Source organism: Orycteropus afer, unplaced genomic scaffold, assembly GCF_000298275.1.
Source record: "Orycteropus afer afer isolate SDZICR_OR568_19922 unplaced genomic scaffold, OryAfe1.0 scaffold00093, whole genome shotgun sequence".
Lineage (NCBI taxonomy): Eukaryota > Metazoa > Chordata > Mammalia > Tubulidentata > Orycteropodidae > Orycteropus > Orycteropus afer.
The window spans coordinates 4516882-4538975 of NW_006921680.1; the positions used below are offsets into that span (position 1 = coordinate 4516882).

General features: G+C 36.6%; 1 protein-coding gene across 1 annotated transcript in view; it reads left to right on the forward strand.

Moving 5' to 3' along the window:
* The window catches only part of TTC37 (tetratricopeptide repeat domain 37), a 184335-nt gene that overhangs the window by 39492 nt on the left and 122749 nt on the right, over positions 1–22094 (forward strand). The window contains exons 8-10 of the mRNA XM_007942549.1: positions 4319–4459; positions 14193–14294; positions 16149–16288. Of these exons, the coding sequence (XP_007940740.1) occupies positions 4319–4459; positions 14193–14294; positions 16149–16288 (383 nt within the window). The remainder of the gene's footprint in view (positions 1–4318; positions 4460–14192; positions 14295–16148; positions 16289–22094) is intronic.

Here is a 22094-nt window from a genome sequence, read left to right on the forward strand (position 1 = left end):
CAGATCTGACTCCTAGTGACCCCTCCTTGGGTTTCCAAGGCAGTATCACTAAGGAAGTAGATTGCCCAACCTTCCTTCCCAGGATAGGAAGATTGAACATTGTGAAAATGTCAGTTCTACCCAAAGCAATGTATACATTCAATGCAATCCCAATCCAGATCCCATCAACATTTTTGAAGGATATGGAAAAACCACTCACTAACTTTATATGGAAAGGAAAAAGACCCTGGATAAGCCAAGCACTGTTGAAGAAGAAGAACAAAATAGGAGGTCTCACACTGCCAGATCTCACAACCTGCTATACAGCCGTAGTAGTCAAAACTGCCTGGTATTGGTATAGTGACAGACCCATAGACTAGTGGAGTAGAATTGAGAACCCAGAAATAGATTCCTTGACCTATGGTCAGCTGATCTTCGACAAAGCGTCAAAATCCATTAAATAGGGAAGAGAATATTTGATTAAGAATAAATGGTCCTGGCAAAACTGGATATCCATTTGCAGAAAAATGAAACAAGATCTGTACCTCACACCATATACAAAAACTAACACCAGATGGATCAAAGACTTAAATGTGAAACCTAGAACTACAGAGTTCCTCAAGGAAAAATTAGGGGCCCTAATATATGGCATAAATAGACTATCAAGCATAACCCAAAATGCACAAACAGCCGAAGAGAAACTAGATAAATAGGACCTTCTAAAAAGTAAATTTTTATGTGCTTCCAAAGATTTCTCCAAAAGAGTCAAAAGAGAACCTACAGATCGGGAAAAAATATTTGGCAATGTGTAGCTGACAAGGGACTTATTTCTAGAATTTATAGAAAACTCCAACACCTCAATAACAAAAAGACAAATAATCCAATTAAAAAACGGTCAGAAGACATGAATAGACACTTCATGAAGAAGGATATTCAGGCGGCCAACAAACATATGAAGAAATGCTCACAATCATTAGCCATTAGAGAGATACAAATCAAAACAACGAGATACCATCTTACACCAGCATTAGTAGCCAAGTTCAACAAGACAGAAAACAACAAATGCTGGTGAGGATGTGGAGAGACTGGACTCTTACACTGCTGTTGGGACTGTAAAATGGTACAACCACTGTGGAAGGCAGTATGGTGATTCCTTCAAAAGTTGGAATTAGAAACACCATTTGATCCAGGCATTCCATTCCTAGGTATATATCCTAAAGAAGTGAGAGGCATGACAAGAACAGACATATGCATACCCATGTTTATCACAGCACTATTTACAATAGCCAAAAATGGAAACAACCTAGGTGTCCATCAACTGAGGAATGGATAACCAAACTATGGTACATACACACAGTGGAATACTATGCAACACTAAAGAATAATGTAGAATCTGCAAAACACAGGATAACGTAGTGTAAAGCTGAGTTACCTAGACACCAAGACACGGAGTTGTTTTAGAGCAGCAGTTTATTGGCGCTCCCGGGCGAGGTTCTCATGCCCTAACAGGAGGGCTAGAGAAGTCGCACCTCCGGGCAGGGGGCATGGATTTTTATAGACACAGAGAGGACCTGTTTGGAGACAGCAGGGGAGTGACAGGGTCCTTTAAGGAAATGGCAGGGTTCAATGAGCTGTTAGCAGGGGTCTGCACTTAATTAGCATGAGGGTGCTTCAGAAGAGGAAGTCTGTTACTGCATGGGACTTTACAGTCTGGGCGGGTGCTGCTACTGCGGTTGTCTTATCGGGTTGTCTCATCAGGGCCTGACATCTAGAGGAAGCTGCCAACTGACATTTTGGGGCCTGGGTTTTGCTTCAGCCTAACACGTAGATGAACTTGGAGGACATTACGCTGAGTGAAATAAGTCAATCACAGACGGACAAATATTGTATTAGTCCGTTATTGTAAAAATCAAAGAAATGTTTATCTATGGAAGGAAATTTTCTTTGTTGGTTATCTGGGGTGGGAGGGGAGGGAACACTGTTAGATAGGTAAAGATAAGTATCGATTTGGGTGAAGAGAAGGGCAATGTACCAAATGTGAGTGATCAACATGGTGGCATTGAGGAAGAGGAAGACACAGAGAGGTACATAGGAGGTACAGACAACAAAGATGAACCCTTTTGCACATACAGTACTGTGTTGTCAGTGAAGGCAAACATGAGTATACGGGTGGATAGATAGGTGGACAGGCTCAACTATTAGCTATGTCTATGAAGCGGAGAGTGTACCCAAGACCATGTATAGGGTTGGCAGAATATTGAATATCAATTCATGATGATATTTTTAAAGGATCATCACAATAATTGTTTACTGAAGTTCTACTATGTACAAGATACCATGCTAGTCCCTACTATCCAGAAATTACTATTTAGCTATAAAGGTAGGGTATGTATGGTATAAGATTAGTAATAACGGTAGTATGTAATAGTATAGATTTAGGGTTCTTAAAGTATAATCTCCAGAGCAGCATCACCTGAGAACTTGTTAGAAATGCAGATTCTGAGGTGTCATCCCAGTCCTACTGAATCAGCAGCTTTGGGATAGGACACAGCCCTGGGTTTTAAAAAGTACTTCCGGCGATTCTACGGAATGGTAAGTTTGAGAGTTACTGGTTTAGAAAATACCACTCGCCAGGGACAAAATCACTGTATTGCTTGGGACAATATAAGAGTATATGCAGCTAGCCATGTATATTCTTGGAATTCATAATTATGGAAGCAATAGAGAAAACACAGGAAATTCATATTCATAATAGTAACAGGCTTACTTTGTTTTTTACTGGCTCACTAAGCAAAGTAATATTTCTCCCAATTTATTTTCATATTTTCCCAGATAGTACTGAAGCCATTGTATAATCTTTCATTTTCTGTCTTTATTTGGACTTCTAAATCAATATATAAAATGCTACTTATATATTATGTATTATAAGTTAATTTGATTTAGAAAAATTTGAAGTACATAAGCTAAATGGTATTATGCAAGTAATTTAGCTTTGACATCTGTGACTGAAACAGAGTTCCATATGTGGTTTGTGTGTATATGTTTTATATAGATAAAACATATTTTTTCAGTTAAATTATTTTTATTTGTTCCCCATATTTATTGTTTCTTTTTGTAGCTTGTCTTTGTTGTTCTTGTTGTTACATGCCGTCAAGTCGGACCCGACTCATAGCTACTCCTCCTTAGGTTTCCGAGGTGGTATCACTGCAAAAGTAGACCGCCCAACCTTCCTTCTGAGGAGTGGCTGGTTAGCAGTCAAGTACCTTAGGCACTATGCTACCAGAACTCCCGTAGTTTATCTTAATTACTTTTTAAGAGTTTTGCTGTGTGATTCCCATAACCCATTGCTGTTGAGCAGACGCCAACTCCTAGCAGCTCTGTAGAACAGTAGAACTGCCCCATAGTGTTTCCAAGGCTGTAAATCTTTACAGAAGCAGACTGCCACATCGTTCTCCCATGGAGTGCTGGTGAATTTGAACCTACAACCTTTCTGTTAGCAGCCCAGCTTTTAACCACTGTGCCACCAGGGCTCATTTTATTAAAGTGGTGAATGCTATTCCCAATTTTTTCTAAAAACAGAAATCACCTTATTCGTTTGTTTTTATGCTTTTATTTGTTTTTAGGAATGGGAATGTTGAGATTAATTGAGGTTAGAGAAAACAAACAAACAAAACACAACAAAATACTTCTTTTCTAAACAAAATTAATTAACCTAAAATAAATTTGAAAATAAATATAGGCATTATATGATACTAACAGAAGCTTAGTTATTAATTGATTCAGAAAACGAGTTTTGAAAGAATGCAGAAACATAATGTAGAAATTGTAAACTTAAGAGTAATGTGACTAAGTCTTGTACATTGTCTTTGTACAGTAGTGTGTCCTTTGATCCTTTAAGATATGGAAACTTGACTGTCATGTCTCTGTGCAGTGCATGCTTGCTGAGGGAATGAGACTGTCAAAGATACTGTCTTTTGACAGATATTTCTTTATTTAACAATCCAAATTTTACTCAATAGGAAAGCAAGACCTGGTAAGCAGTATGATTTGTATAGTATAGCAGTAGGTTTTTTGTTTGAAATCCTTGATTATGAATTCAAATTCAGTGTCTGTGGGCTAAAGTTCTTTCTACTTCTAATATTTAAGAAAATGAAAGTACATAATTTTCTTTATGAAATACTCATTTTTTTTGCTATATTTTCTAACCTATTATGTTTTGAATTCCTCGAATCAGGATATGATGAGGGATGGATAAGACAGACTTTGAGATTCAAGTTTATAATTTTGGAACTTAGAAACTTAGTACAGGTACACTAATCACATTATCTTTTAATTCTAGGAAGTTTTACTGATGAAGCACAACAGTATTGTTTGAGATTAGTAGAAATGAATTCAAGAAGTGGTCCAGGCCTCATTGGCTTAGGCATTAAAGCATTACAAGACAAAAAGTACGAAGATGCTGTTAAGAACCTAACAGAAGGTAAGTGTGCAGTGTATAACATGTAACATGAAATGTAGTTTTTTAATCAGTAAGCATTATTATCTTTGGGCCTTTCTTTGAAGAATATTTATCTGAGATGAATGTAAACAAATATACCTCCATACTTTGAAATCTGCTTAGATTTGAATTCCAACTCTGCCACTCTGTAATTTCATGACCTTGGAAAATTAATTAAACTCTCTGTCTTAGTATTTTCATTTGTAAAATATGGATAATAATATCACTTGTTTCTTAGGACTGTTGTTGCTGGGACTGAAATAATACATGTATAGTGTCCAATATCAATTATCATTAAATTTTAGCTTTTAGTATTTTTATTAGAGTAGATAAAATACCATCTTAGGTATTAGCAATATAATCATGATATATAGAAATCAAACATATATGTTTAAGAGTATTTCTTAGAATAGAGAAGTAAATACATGCATCACAGTTTATGTCCCAAAACTTTGACAGTGAATTAAATTACCTGTGAATGATTATAATGCTGTATGTAAAAATAATAATAGGTAGTCTATTTATAAATAATTTCATTTTACTTGGATCCACAACCAGTGCCCATAGAATCAGTAGCCAGTAAACCAAGTGGCATATTCCATTGGCAAATCTGCTGCAGAAGACTTCTTTAAGTGTTGAAGAGCAAAGATATCACCTTGATGACTAAGCAAGCAATGATACCTGACCCAAGCAATGATATCTTTAGTAGCCTCAAATACATGTGAGAGCTGGACAATGAATAAAAAAGACTTCAGAAAAATTGATGCATTTGAGTTGTGGAGTCAGCGAAGAATTTTGAGTGTACCATGGCCTGCTAGAAGAATGAAGAAGTCTGTCTTGGAGGAAGTACAGCCAGAATGCTCCTTGGAAGCAAGAATGGCTAGAATTTGTCTCTTGTACTTTGGTCAGATTGCCAGAAGGGACTGATCCCTGGAGAGGGATGTCATGCTTGGTAAAGTAGAGGGTCAGTGAAAAAGGACAAGACCCTTCAACAGGATGGATTGACACAATGGCTGCGATAATGGGCTGAAGCCTGGCAGTGACTGTGAGGATGTTGTACTGTTTCATTCTATTGTACATAGAAAGGGTCACTATGAGTCGGAGCCAATTTCACATCACCTAACAACAACAGTGTTTATGAATAAGAATTTACGTTTTTATGGTTAGGCATAAAAATAATTGTTTAAAATAGTTTTTTTTTTTTTTTTCCCCAACCTACCTGCTTGTAAGAATTATTTGGGGCCACAGCCCAGATCTGTTGACTCAGAATGAATCAGCGGGGAAAAAGTTGGAGAATCGGAGAATTTAGTCTTCTTTTTTCCTTAAACATGCATTCTATGAGATTCTTAATGTAGGTAAGAGGACATTGGTCTGTGGAGTACAAATGAGAACTGCTGGTCTACAACAGTTTCAAAAATTTCATTACTTTTCTATTATAATTTTAGTATTTACTTTTTTTTTTTTTTTTAACATTTACTTGTGGTGAAAACATAGTAAGACATTCGCCAACATAACAACTTCCACATTTATAGCTCAGGGACATTGATGACATTTTTCATGCTGTGTCACCATTAGGAGCTGTGGCGGTATAGTGCCTCAGGCATTTGACTGCTAACCAAAAGGCTGGCAGTTCAAACCACTTAGGTTGTTTCCATCTCTTTGCAGTCGTGAATAGTGCTGCAATGAACATGGATGTGCATATATCTATTTGTGTCTTGGATCTCAGTTTTTTAGGATATGTACCTAGTAATAGGATTGCTGGATCAAATGTTATTTCTATTTCCCACTTTTTAAGGAATCACTGTACCGATTCCCACATTGGTTGTATCATTTTGTAGTACCACCAGCAGTGTATAAGAGTCCCAGTCTCTCCATATCTCATCAGCATTTGTTATTTTCTGTCTTCTTGAACTTTACTACTCATTCTGGGGGTGAGATGTTATCTCAGGGTTGTCTTGATTTGCTTCTCTCTAATGGCTAGTGATTGTGAACTTTTCTTTGTGTGTTTATTGACCTCTTGAATATCATCTCTGATAAAGTGTGTGTTCATTTCTTCTGCCCATTTTTTCATTGGATTGTTCATCTTTATGATGTTGAGGTGTTGGAGTTTTCTATAAATTTTAGAGATAAGTCCTTTGTCTGATATGTCATTGCCGAATTTTTTTTCCCATTCTGTGGGTTATCTTTTTACTCTTTTGGGGAGGTCTTTTGATGCACATAAGAATTTAATTTTCAGAAGGTCACAATCACCTAGTTTATCTTCTGCTGTTTCTGCATCTTGGATTATGCTTAATGCTCTATTTATGCCATAAATTAGGGCCCCTAAGTTTGCCCCTATTTTTTCTGTGATGAATTTTATGGTTTTGGGTTTTACATTTAAGTCTTTGATCCATCTGGAGTTAGTTTTGTGTGTGGTGTGAGGAGGTTTGGATCTTGTTTCATTTTTCTGCAAATGGATACCCAGTTTTGCGAGCACCATTTTTGATGGAGACTATCTCTTTTCTTTAAATGCATTTTGGCCCTTTGTCAAGGATCAGCTGACGACTGGTAGATGGGTCTATTTCTGGGTTCTCAGTTCTGTTCCACTGATCTATGTGTCTGTCGTTGTACCAATACCAGGCTATTTTGACTATTATGGCTGTGTAGTAGATTTTGAGATCTGGAATACAAGACCTCCTGCTTTGTTCTTCTTCAGTAGTGCTTTGCTTATCTGAGGGCTCTTTGCTTTCCTGTGTAAAATTAGTAATTGGTTTTTCCATGTCTTTAGAGAGTGTTGATGGAATCTGAATCAGGATTGCATTGAATATATAGATTGCTTTGTGTAGTATTGACGTTTCACAATATTCAGTCTTCCTATCCATGAGCATGGTATGGTCTTCTATTTATGTAGATTTCTTGTGGTTTCTTGAAGTAGTCTTCTGTAGTTTTCTTTGTACAGGCTTTTTTTTTTATTATTATTCCTAGTAAGGTTTATCCCCAAGTATTTTATTTTTGTAGTAGCTATTGTAAATGGTATTTATTTCCTTTTTAGCATTCTCTTTGTTGGTATAGAGAAATCTAACTGATTTTTGTATGTTGATGTTGTATCCTGCCACTATGCTAAATTTCTCAATTAGTTCCAGTAGTTTTCTTGCTGAGTCTCTTAGATTTCTGTGTGTAGGATCCTATAATCAGCAAACAGGGACAGTTTGACTTCTTTCTTACCAATTTGAATTATTTTGATTTTCCTTTTTTTTTTTTTTGCCTTATTGCCCTGGCTAGGGCTTCCAGTACAGTGTTGAATAGAATTGAAGATAGAGGACATACTTGTTTGGTTCCTGTTCACAAGGAGAATGGTTTCAGGCTATCTCCATTGGGAATCATGTTGGTTATTGGTTTTGCATATATACGTTTTATCACATTGAGGAATTTCCCTTCTATTCCTATTTTTCTGAGAGTTTTTTTCAGGAATGGGTGTTGGATTTTATCAAATGCCTTTCATGCATATATTGATATGGTCATGTAGTTTATTTTTTCTTTATTTTACTTATATGATGGATGACATTGATTGTTTTTCTAATGTTGAACCATCCTTGCATTCATGGTATGACTTCTACTTGTTCATGATGTATTAATTTTTTTTGATATGTTGTTGGAGTCTGTTGGTGAGGATTTTGTTGAAGATTTTTTAATCTATATTCATGATGGATATCGGTCTGTGGTTTTCCTTTCTAGTGGTGTCTTTGCTTGGTTTTCCTATTAGGATTATGCTCACTTCATAAAATGAATTTGGTAGGATTCCATTCTTTTCTTTGTTCTAGAATAGTTTGACTAGGATTGGTGTCAGCTCTTCTCTGAATGATTGGTAGTATTCTCCAGTGAAACCACTGGGCCAAGACTGGACTTCTTTTGTTGGTGACTTTTTTATGACTTGGTCAGTTTCTTCTTTTGTTATGAATCTATTCAAATTTTCTATCTCAGTCTGTGTTAGTTTAGGTAAGTAACGTGTTTCTAGAAATCTGTCCATTTTTTAGGTTTTCAAATTTGTTAGAGTACAGTTCTTCATAGTATCCTGAGGCTTTTTATTTCTGTTGATTCTGTTGTGATGTCACCCCTTTCATTTCTTATTTGTGTTACTTGCATCTTCTCCTTCTTTCCCTTTGTTAAGTTTACCAGTGCTCTGTCGATTCTATTAATCTTTTCAAAGAACCACCGTCTAGTCTTGTTGATTTTTTCTGTTGTCTTCCTATTTTCTGTCTCACTGATTTCTGCTCAAATCTTTTATTATTTCTTTTCTTCTGGTGACTGTAGGCTTTTTTTTTTTTTTTTTTTGTAATTATTGGAGATGTTGGGTTAAGGTGTTGATCTTGGCTTTTTCTTCTTGGATGCATGCATATATTGCTATAAATTGGCCTCTGATCACTGCTTTTGCTGTGTCCTAGAGATTTTGGTATGTTATTTTTTCATTCTCATTTGATTCAAGGAATTTTCTTATTTCTTCTATTACCCAGTCATTATTGAGGAGGATGTTATTCAGTTTCCATGCATTAGCTCTTTTTCTGTTGGTCTTCCTAGTGTTGATTTCAAATTTTATAGCATTGTGATTTGAGAAGATGCTTTGCAGTATTTCAAATTTTAAATTTATTGAGGTTTGCTTTGTGGCCTAACATGGTCTATCCTGGAGAACGTTTCGTAGGCACTGAAAAAGAATGTATATTGTGCCGTTGTTGCTCTAGAATGTCTATAAGGTCAAGTTAGTTGATCATATTGTTTAGTTCTTCTCCATCTGTGTTGAGTTTCTTTCCAGTTGTTCTATCTTTTATTGAAAATGGTGTGTTAAAGTCTCCTAATATTACTATGGAGTCATCTTTTTGTCTTTTCAAGTCTGTTAAAGCCTGATTTATGTATTTTGGTGCTGTTTCATTGGGTGCGTAGATATTTATTGTGACTATGTCTTCTTGTTCAATTGATCTTTTAATCATTATATAATGTCCTTCCTTGTCTCTTATGGTCATTTCTGTCTTAAAGTCTATTTTATCAGAAATTAATATTCCCACTCCTGCTCTTTTTTATTGCCATTTGCCTGATATATCTTTCTTCAGCCTTTGATTTTTTGTCTATTTTTGTCTCTATGTCTAAGGTGAATCTCTTATAGACAGAATATTGATGAGCTGTGTATTCTTATCTTGTCTGCAACGCTCTGTCTCTGGAGTGGTGCATTTAATCCATTTACATTTAGTGTAATTATAGACATGTATGAATTTATTGATATTTTGTTATATGTATTTTTGTGTTGTTGATTTCTTTGTTCCACATAATTTTCTGTGCTGAGCTCATTTTGTTTATGAATCATATTATTATCTTCTTTGTTGTTATCATGTTAGTATTTGCCACATATTTGTGCTTGTCTTCTTTTTTATTTTGAGGTGAAAGTTTATTATTTTTCTTTGAGCTTACCCTGTGATTTATTATTTTCTTCTCAAGTTTAAAACAATCTGTTCTATCTCACAATTGTCTTGACTTCCTCACTATGTAGAAGTCCTGTAACCACAATTTATTCTCTCTTTTTGGTTTGTAGTTGTCCTTATTTACCAATTGATGTCTCTGGTTCCCTGTTTATAGTCTTGTAAGCTTATTTTACTTTAGATACTTCTACAACTGTATTGGGTTCTAGGTTATGTCATCATGTGTGTTAATTCTAAGTTGTTGTTTGCTATTGTTTGTTCTCTGTCCAAAGGACTCCCTTTAGCATCTCTTATAAGGTTGGTCTCATTTTAACAAATTCCTTTAATTTCTGCTTCTCTGGAAATGTCCTATTTTCACCATATTTGAGGGACAATTTTGCTAGGTTTATAATTCCTGGATTTATTAGGCAGTGTTTCTCTGCTATTCATAAGGTTTTCACTCACCAGTTCTTTGAGAAGTGGATGGCCCCTTCCTTCTTAGGAGTCTGTCTTAGTCTGGAAGTTCTGCTGAAACATGTCCACCATAGGTAACCCTGCTGATATTTGAAATACTGGTGGTGTATAGCCTTCAGCCTCACAGCAACATGCAAGCCCTCACAGTACAACAAACTGACAGACCAGTGATATCTCTTCAGAGGCCATCTAAAGAATACATTTGACGCACTGAACACCAATGACTGAAAACCAGAGGGTTTGTGGGGACAATTAACAAAGTAGTATTGACATTATTTGTCTTCAGTTTCATTAATTCTGTTTTCCATTGACTCAATTCTACTCCTTTGTGTATGCAATGTGTTATCTATTTCCAGAATATTAGTATTAATCTTCTGGATTTCTATTTGTTGTTTTTGTATTGTTTCTAATTTTTTGTTTATTTAGTCAATTTGTTCTTGTATTGTTTTCCTACATTGTTCTAGAGTTTTGTCTGTGTTTTAATTTTGTCATTGTTTTCCTTGATCTATCTCTCAATCTTTTGAAGGTACCCAAATGCAATTCTTTTGAATTCCTTATCAGAGAGTTCAGTGCTGCTGCTTTTCAGTGATGTTTTTTGGTTTTGTATCCTGGTCCCTCATTTCTACTTATCTTGCTTCTTTGTTTGCACTCAGATGGTCAGTTGTCTCTGAGACATTGTGATGTTGTTGTATTTATGGTCAATTTGTGGTTGCATGTTGGTGTGATCTGCCCAAGATTTTTGTTTTCCTTTTTTTTTTTTTGATATATCAAATAAATGAGCCTGGGTACTGTTCTGCTCCATTTGCTGGTTAGCACTTAGGCACTCACCTCTTGTCTCCTGGTGGAGGGATATCATTGCTGATGTCAGATAGATCTTGGCTGAAGGAAAAGAATAGCAGAAAGATGTTTACTTGTGTTTTATTGACTATGCAAAAGCATTTGATTGTGTGGATCATTGCAAATTTTGGATAACATTGAGAAGAATGGGAATTCCAGAACACTTAATTGTGCTCATGAGGAATTTGTTCATAGACCAGGAGGCTGTTGTTTAAACAGAACAAGGGCACACTGCATGGTTTAAAATCAAGTAGGGAGTGTGTCAGGATTGTGTCCTTTCACCACACTTATTCAGTCTGTATGCTGAACAAATAATCTGAGCAGCTGGACTATATGAAGAAGAATGTGGCATCAGGATTGGAGGATAGTCATTAACAACCTACCTGCATTATGCAGATGACACAATATTGCTCGCTGAAAGTGAGGATGACTTGAAGCACTTACTGATGAAGATTGAAGACTACAGTCTGCAGTATGCATTACAACCTCAATATAAAGAAAACAAAAATCCTCACAATGGGACCAATAAGCAGCATCATGATAAATGGAGAAAAAATTGAAATTGTCAAGGACTTCATGTTACTTGGTTCTACAATCAACACCAATGGAAGCAGCAGTCAGGATATCAGATGTCATATACCATTGGGCAAATCTGCTGCAAAGGACCTCTTTCAAGTGCTGAAGAGCAAAGATACTTCCTTGAAGACCAAGGTGAACTTGATGCAAGCCATGGTATTTTCAGTCACCTCAAATGCATGTGAAAGCTGGACAGTGAAAAAGAAGGACTGAGTCAATGCTTTTGAGTTGTGGTGTTAGTAAAGAATGCTGAAAGTACCATGGACTGCTAAAAGAACTAATGAATCTGACCTGGAAGAGGTGCAGCCAGAATGCTCCTTGGAAGTGAGAATGGCTAGATTTCATCTCACCTACTTTGGTCATGTTGTAAGAAGGGACCATTCCCTGGAGAGGGATATTTTGCTTGGTAACGTGGAGGGACGACGAAAAAGGGGAAGGCCTTCAATGAGATGGATGCACACAGTGGCTGCTGTACATGAGGTCTCTATGAGTTGGAGACGACTCCATGGCAACTAACTACAACAACAGCGGATGAGGAGAGACCCACTGTTGCATCTAGATGGCTGCTTACAAGCTTTTAAGATCCCAGTTGCTACTCACCAAAGCAGCATGTAGAACAATGTTTTTGTGTGTTATGTTATGCCAATTGAGCTTGAGATAAATACAAACATGTTTTCTGTTGTTGTTGTCAATGTGTCACTTGTACTAGGTTTTTTTTTTTTTTTTTAATTTTCTTATTCAGTATCCTAGATATTTGAAAAAAGGATACTTCATAGATTTGGGGCATATTAAGAAACCTGCATAAGATCATTGTTGATTAACAGATAAGTTCTTTTGTTGCTGCTGTCCTGACTCTCTGTTATTCTTGCAAGGCTGTTTATTTCAGTTAGAAGCAATTTGACCATGCTTTATTTGTATTGCCTCTTAACTATAGTACCTTACCTGAGAAGCTGAAGACAGAGAAATTTTCTCTCTTTTTAATCCTTTTCTTGATGTGACAGTCAAGTTAAGACCTAGCATATGCTTTCTCTGTTTGCTTCCACACTGTCTGTTAACATTATTATTATTATTATTTATACCATATAAAATGACACTCTCCAAAGATACTTTCTCCAGGAGCTGTCTTTTAAAACTCCATGCGATTTTCTAGCTTAGTGTAGGTTTGAAATTGTATCTCTCTTAATGCACCAGATTCTCCTTTTTAGAGCATCCTACTTTTTTAGTTTAGCTAGATAAATTATGAGAGAAGGTTAGAATACAAAACAAACCAAAAAACAATGGAAGAACCTGTGAATAGGAAGAAAGTAAACAGCTCTTGATGAATTAAATTTAGTAATGTAAGACTTGGTGGGATATTTTCTTTTGAAGATAATTCTATATGAGATTTGGGAACTAAGAGTCTTAAAGACTAAAAAATAACATTAAGGAAGCTGTATAGTTTTATATTTAATTTTTTTCTCATAGAAGTATATATTAACAATAATGTCCTTTTGTTTGCTTGAATACTGCTGTACTTTCACTGTTTTTGAAGTGTCAGAGAAAAGCATTAGAAGTCAAAATATGCCTATTTCAAAACATACCAGACAGCCATGCTTTTTTTCCTTTTATTATTATTGTGTGTTTGTGTTTGTATGTGTATCCTGCAAGGCCCACTTCAGTTGTTGATATCCACAGTTTCTCTATACTGCAAGGGCAGAATTAATTGTCAAACATAAAAATAGAATGTAAATGATGAATGTTAACATAGGGAAAACACAGAATGCTGTGTGAGCCTGATGTGACTTTAACTTAGCCTAGTTAGATATTGACATTTCTGGATGTACCTACATTTAAATTGATATCTGAATGACAAATACAAATCAGCCAGAGGATTAAGGGGTGAGGGGAACTTTCCCAGGGAAGACAAGAAGTGGTGAAATAGCCTGAGGTGAGAAGAAAGCTGATGTTCAGGTAACTGCTTGCTGATAGTAAAATTTGACAGTGAAGTATGGAGTAAGAAGTGGCAAGAGGTGAGGCTGGAGAGGAGCCTTGAAAGCATGTTAAGGAGTGGGACCTTATCCTAAGGACACTGAAGAACTAGAAAGGTTTTAAGTAGGGGAAATTTATCATCCAAGTTGTGTTTTTAGAAATAGTCTGACTACAGTGTACAGAATGAATTGGAATGAATGGCAAGTGCTGGAGTCCCAGGGCTGAGATAAAGATAATGGAGGTCTGAACTGAAGTGGTGGTGATAGAAATGGAGAAAAGTATGTGGAGAAAAGTGGATTTGGGATGGAATCAGTGTGACTTTGTGATTGATTAGATGTGAGATTAAGGAGGAGGGAGCAGTCTGATTTGGGTAGTAGGTGGTAACATGCATCTAAGTAGTCACTTTGGGATTATGATTTTATTTTTTATCCTTTTAGGGTTAAAGGAAAGCCCTCTCTGTATAGCTGGGTGGTATCATCTAGCAGAAGCCCAAGTCAAAATGCACAGACCTAAGGAAGCTGTCATTTCATGCAATCAAGGTATTTTCGACAACTCAGGTTTACATGTAGGGGTTGCCAATCTTAATTTAAGGAAGAAAGATAATAGTTTAAAAAACTCTATTATATTTTCTATTTTAAGTAGCTGATTAATTTAAATCTCATAGATGAGGTTAAAAGAATACCAAGTTTGCATGGACGTCTGCTAGCATATTTATTTTTAAACTGAAAATAGGTATTTATCAAAGGTTTCCTGCACTTTGAATTTTGACATAGCATTAAAACAAAAATCATATTAAGTCAATAATAGAAATTTATTGAAGTTTATTCAAATACCTAAAGTCATTGACTTACAATGAAGTTCTGTTCTGACGATGCCATTGTAAGTTGTTTTTGATGTAGGTTGAATACTTTTTTTAAAAGAAATTTTAATTATTATTGCTATAGCCTGTAATATGGCAGTGTTGTGAATGGTAAATCATAACATAGGACATCTGCAAATGATTATCTGAGAATAACATCAGCAAATTACATGCTGCAACATTGTATGTAGTACATTACTATATAGTATATTACTAATGATAAGATGTAACAAAAAAAACCCAAAACAGTAATAGTAAGTGTGATTTGTTGTAACTTGAATACTTCAGAAGTTGAGGACTACCTGCATATGATTTGCAAATCAGGGTAACATTCCAAATAGGTAATCAAAATGTGCTGCTGATGAAAGAACTTCCAAAGATTCTTATACCCCATCTTACTGACATTTCCATGGAAAAGGGCTGTGACAAAACTGATAAAACAATTTATAGTCAGGAAGGATTTCATACAGCATTGTCTTCATGAACGATTAACATAATTACTGACTTACCCTGAAACTTACCTCCACTATGACCTTTGGAGTATCTGTCTCAGAACTGACTGCACGTAGGTAATTCTTCAAAAGAGTATAATGTCTAAGGCAAAATGGTCTTCACTAATTTATCTAGACCATGGATAAAAAGTTGACTTTTAGAAACCAGTTTCTTCAATGCTAAAGGTTCAAAAGGACATGTAAGAGCAGTGGCCTGGGTGAGTTACCCCAACACCATGAACCCCATGGTTTCCAGGAGAATTAAAACTTTATTCAATAGACATTTTAGGTTTGGGAGGAGAAGTACTCCATCTTTAAAACAGGAAGTTTGTAGTATGTCCCAGGACCTTCATGAATTCTTTCTCTCTCAACATTTCTCTGATATAGATAAGGGAAACATCTTAGGCTTATTAGTGCTTGTTTGACTGTGATGGGTCAGGTGGGGATAGGGAATCACAAAAAGTGATTTGCTGTTCCTGAACCAGCTAGTAGTAGCCTAGTATCTGTAACTGATAAAACAGTTTACTCTGGTCTACTCTAATTCAGCCCCTGTCCCCTTCTGGTATTCTTAATTTGCTATGCTTCTAGAGATGCTTTGACTAAAGGCTAATAACCTTTATCGTTTAGCAGATACAACCATTGTTGTGTTTCAGAATGTTCAGTTTTATTACATGTCATGTGAAGATAAAAAAAAAAAAACAAAAACCAACCACTACCATCGAGTCCATTCTGACTCATAGCAACCTCCCCAATGCAGTAAATCTTTACCAGAAGTGGATAGCCCCATCTTTCTTCTGTGGTGGGCTGGTGGCTTTGAACTGCCAACCTCTGGTTAGCAGTCAGATTCCTTAGGCACTGCACCCCCAGTTTCAAATTCAGTTCTTTCTATAAAACATTCAGGAAAGAATTTCTATTTAGCTTTGAATCATTCATGTATAATTGTTTTGGCAACCTATGATTTTTGTATCTGCAATTTATATATTATTCCTTAAAAAAAGCAAAGTTATGTGCTGTCTTCATTTACGTGTCCTTAATTTTATCAGCTCTGAAGAACATAGATAATCTTGGTGTGCCTGGTGGCAGTCTCCATCAGAAGAATCTTTGTCTTCGTTTGAAAGCAGAGGCTTTTATTAAACTCTCAGATTATGAGTCTTCAGAGGAAGCAATTCGTACTCTTGATCAGGTAATCTTATCATTGAGTTTTTCCCTTTAATTTTATTTCATTTTCAGTAAATCAGACGTCAAACACTCTCCTACCACAGATATTTATGTATACAAATTTTGTGTTGATGTATGAATTTACCCTTCCTGAGCTTTTGTAAGTCATTCACACACTCTGAAATTCTTGAAGTTATTCATTTTCCGGTTGGTTAAATATTTATAGTACTCTTCATGTGGTGAAATTTCTTACCTTAATCTTTCCTCTATTCTCCTTTCCCTTTTTTTTTTTTTTTTTAATTTTGCCATTTTAGCTTATTACTACTTGATTATTATTAATTTGGGATTTGAAATATTTTCCCATATTTGAAATATTTCTTTGATGATTAACAGGAATAATTAAGGATACCCAGTAGCTTCATTAGAGAAGATATTGTTTCTTTGTTTAATTCAACTTAATAAAGTACTCAGAGAAACACTGATACTTAAGAAAGAAACTAATTTCTTAATATTTTTGGTTCAATCATTTTGAAATTGCCTATAGAAAAAACCAAAAATGAAACCAAACTCAGTGCCATTGAGTTGATTCTGACTCATAGTGACTCACTTGGGTTTCTGAGGTGGTAAATCTTTATGGAAGTAGATTGCCCAGCCTTCCTTCCACCGAGTGGGTTTGAACTGCCAACCTTCTGGTTAGCAGTCAAATGCTTTAGGCACTATGCCACCAGAGCTCCCGTCTAGAGATAAAACCACTAGTAAATGGTGAATTATAATAACATGGTACCTTTAAAGATTTTTGGCAGGTAAAGATTATTCTTTGTCTAAAATGAAAATTATATCACTCAGCTTTTTAAAATCACTTTTGTATATATCAAAGGGGTTTGTATATCACTATTTTTTTTTCTGTAAAATTAGAATGGCTATCAGCATACTTTAAGGACTAATATTTTATTTTCACACCCAATAATGTGTTTGTATGAATGCTTTGTAGAGATCTTTCCAATATTTTTTTCACAAAAAAACAAAATGAAAGGTGCTTTGAAGAACTGGTAGCGTCCAAGTCTGAGGCAAAAAATACAAGATGAGCCCTTAACATCTTGTTATGCTTCAAAACAGCGACACTTTAAAAAGCCATTAGTATGGTGCCAAAAGGACTCAGAGTGAAAAGATTCTCTTTGGCTAAAAAGAGGATAGTTTGAGCACTGATAACTGCAGTAAATTGAAACACATCAAACACATTTAAATCCACAAGTTCATGATGATACAAAACAACAACAATAACAACACAACTAAACATTCTCAATAAAACAGATCTTTGGAGGATGCTAGGGAGCCAACTGTTGTTGTTGTTGTTGTGTGCCTCGAGTCAGACCCGACTCATAGCGACCCCTCCTTGGGTTTCCGAGGCAGTTTCGGAAGTAGATTGCCCCATCTTCCTTCCGGGGAGTGGCTGGTGGGTTTGAACCGCCAGCCTTCTGGTTAGCAGTCAAGTGCCTTAGCCACTATGCTACCAGAACTAGGGAGCCAACTAGAAACTGGTAAATAAAAAGAATCAAGTATTTATCCTCCCTTTCCTACCCAACCTTTTCCTCAGAATAATCAGATGATGAGGGGAAGGGAAATTACTCATTATTAAAGTATTCCAGTTAATAAGGGAAGAGGGAATGATGGAATTAGAAAATCACTATTTTGCTATCCCTAATGAATTAGGAAAGGTGGGTATTTGCATGCATGAAGCCATCCCCGGGTGCAGGCCACAGTAAGCCAGCCCCAGGACCAGTGGAAGATGAGTGTTTGCCCCAGGGGCAGGCCAGGTAAATGAGCAGGGCTAAGAGACTAGGAAATGAGCAGAGCAGTTTAGAACAGCTAGGGGAGACAAACTTGTCTGTCAGTTTGTCCTGTTGTGTTGGCTTGACTGTTGCTATGAGGCTGGAGGTCATGCCACCAGTATTTCAAATACCAGCAGGGTCACCCATCGTGGACAGGTTTCAGGGAAGCTTCCAGATTAAAGCAGACTCGGAAGAAAGAAGAGACCATCCACTTCTCAAAGTATTGGCCAGTGAAAACCTTATGAATAGCAGTGAAACACTGGAAAACTTTATGAATAGCCCTGAAGCATTGTTTGATACAGTACCAGAAGATGAGCCCCTCAGGTCAGAAGGCACTCAAAATCTGACTGGAAAAGAGTGCCTCCTCAGAGTAGAGCTGAATTTAATGATGTGGATAGAGTAAAGCTTTCAGGATCTGCATTTGCTGATGTGGCACATCTCAAAATGAGAAGAAATAGCTGCAGACATCTCTTAATAATTTGAACATGGAATGTACAAAGTATGAATCTAGGAAAATTGGAAGTGTTAAAAATCAGATGGAATGCATAAAGATCGCTATCATGGGCGTTGTTGTTGTTATGTGCCATTGAGTCAAACCCAACTCAAAGTGACCCCTCCTTGGTTTCTGAGGCAGTATTATTATGGAAGTAGATTGCCCAACCTTCCTTCTGAGGAGTGGCTGGTAGGTGGACTGGTTTTGGCCATTCTGAATCAGACAACCGTATGCTCTACTGTGCTGCAAATGACAAATTGAAGGACAAGGGCATGGCATTCATCATCACAAAGAATGCATCAAGATCTATCCTGGAGAACAACGCTTTCAGTGATAGGATAATATCCACATGCCTCTGAGGAAGACCAGTTAATACTATTATTATTCAAATTTATGCACCTACCACCAAAGCCAAAGATGAGGAAATTGAAGATTTTGATCAACTTCTGCAGTCTGAAATTGACCAAACATGCAATCAGGATGTGCTTATTATCACTGGTGATTGGAATGCAAAAGTTGGAAATGAAGAATCACCAGTAGTTGGAAAATATGGCCTTAGTGATAGAAATGATGCTGGAGATGGGAGGATAGAATTGTGCAACACCAACGACTTATACATTGCAAATACCTTTGTCAGCAACACAAATGGTGGCTGTACATGTGGACTTCACCAGATGGAGTACACAGGAATCAGACTGACTACATCTGTGGCAAGAGGTGATGGAGAAGCTCAATATCTTCAGCCAAAACAAGGCCAGGAGCTGACTGTGGAACAGACCATCAACTGCTCATATGCAAATTCAAGTTGAAGCTGAAGACAATTAAAACAAGTCCATGAGAGCAAAAATATGACCTTGATTATATCCATCCTGAATAGATTTGATGCATTGAATGCCAATGACTGAAAACTAGAAGAATTGTGGGATGACATTGAGAACATCATCCACGAGGAAAGCAAAAGATCATTAAAGAGATAGGGAAGGAAGAAAAGACTCAAATGGATGTCAGAGGAGACTCTGAAACTTGCCCTTGAAGAGAGAGTTGCTTAAATGGGTGGAAGAATCAACAGGATGAAAGAGCTGAACAGAAGTTTTCAAAGAGCAGCTCGAGAAGGCAAAGTCAGTTATTATAATGAAATGTGCAAAGACCTGGAGTTAGAAAACCAAGAGGGAAGAACATGCTCAGCATTTCTCAAGCTGAAAGAACTGAGGAAAAAATTTAAGCCTCGAGTTGTAATATTGAAAGATTCCATGGGCAATATGTTGAATGATGCAGGAAACATCAAAAGAAGATGGATGAAGTACAGAGTCACTATGCCAAAAAGAATTGGTAGATGATTGTCCATTTCAGGAGGTGGCATATGATCAAGAACTAATGGTATTGAAGGAAGAAGTCAATGCTATACTGAAGGAATTGCAGAAAAACAAGTCTCCAGGAACTGATGGAATAACATTGAGATGTTTCAATACATGGATGCTGTGCTTGAGGCACTCAGCTATGCCAAGAGACTTGGAGGACAGCTACCTGGGCAACTGACTGGAAGAGATACATATTTGTACCCATTCCAAAGAAAGGTGATGATCCCACAGATTGTGAAAATTATTGGACAATATCATTGATATCATGCAAGTAAAATCTTGAAGATAATTCAAAAACGGTTGCAGTAGTATATTGACAGAGAACTTCCAGAAATGCAAGCTGGATTGAGAAGGGAACGTGGAACAAGGGATGTCATAGCTGATGTCAGATGGATCTTGGCTCAAAGCAAAGAATGGCAGAAAGATGTTTACTTGTGTTTTATTGACTATGCAAAAGCATTTGATTGTGTGGATCATAACAACTTGTGGATAACATTGAGAAGAATGGGAATTCCAGAACACTTGATTGTGCTCATGAGGAACCTGTACATAGACCAGGAGGCTGTCATTCGAACAGAACAAGGGGATACTGCATGGCTTAAAATCAAGAAGGGAGTACGTCACGGTTATATCCTTTCACCGTAAGTATACAATCTGTATGCTAAACAAATAATCTGAGAAAATGGACTGTATGAAGAAGAACATGGCATCAGGATTGGAGGAAGGCTTATTAACAATATGAGGTACACAGATGACACAACTTTGCTTGCTGAAAGTGAGGATGACTTGGAGAACTTACTAATGAAGATTAAAGATTAAGTTTGCAGTAGGGATTATACCTTGATATAAAGAAAACAAAAATCTTCACAACTGGACCAATAAGTAGATCACGATGAATGGAGAAAAGACTGAAGTTCTCAAAGACTTCATATTACTTGGTTCTACAATCAGCACCAATGGAAGCAGCAGTCAAGACATCAAAAGACGTGTTGCATTGGGCAAACTTGTTGCAAAAGACCTCTTTTAAGTGCTGAAGAAGAAAGATATCGCCGTGAAGACTAAGATGTGCCTAACCCAAGCCAGGGTATTTTCAGTCGTCTCGTATGCATGCGAGAGCTGGGCAATGAATAAGGAAGACCGAAAAAAGAGTTGATGCTTTTGAGTTGTGGTGTTGGCAAAGAATGCTGAAAGTACCGTGGACTTCTAAAAGAACTAACAAATCTGTCCTGGAAGAAGTGAGGCCAGAATGGTTCCTGGAAGCGAGAATGGCCAGACTTCATCTCACTTCCTTTGGTCATATTGTCAGAAGGGACCACTCTCTGGAGAAGGATGTCATGCTTGGTAAAGTGGAGGGTCAATAAAAGAGGGGAAGGCCCTCAACAAAATGGATTGACATGGTGGCTGTAGCAATAGGCTCAGGTATAGTAGGGAATGTGAGACTGGCACAGGACTGAGCAATGTTTCATTCTTTTGTACATTGGGTTGCTATGAGTCGGAGACAGCATAGCAATAACAGCAACAAATGAGTTAATACATCATCAACTCAGTGGTTGCTAACATGAAAAAAAGATAATCAGACACAAGAAGATACAAGTACAGTTAAGTATTCTTGCTAAAACATTAAACATGAGTATGATCAAGCTTCTAGATCTAACTGCTAATTTACAGAAAATACGAAGGACTAAACCACATGTAAACACCGTGAGAATGTTGTTGTGTGCTGTTGAATTGATTGATTCCAACTCCTGTTGACTCTGTAGGACAAAGTAGAACTGTCCCATAGGGTTTCCAAGGCTGTGATCTTTATGGAAGCAAGCTGCCACATCTTTTTCCTGCAGAGTGACTGGTGGGTTTAAACCACTGACCTTTCTGCTGACAGGTGAGTGTTTAACCACTGAACCACCTACCATCATAATATATCAGCAAAATTCAGACTTCGAGAAAATGTGACAAATAGGAGAAAAATAAGAGATGGAAGGAACTGTATAAATTAAAAGAAACTTATAAATGTTAGCCAATTGAAATGTATGTACCTTATTTGGATTTTTATTAAAACATAAATTTTTCAAATATTTTATGACATGGCTGGTGAAACTTGAACACTGGCTAATTATTTGATGATATTATACATTCATTATTGGTTTTATGTAA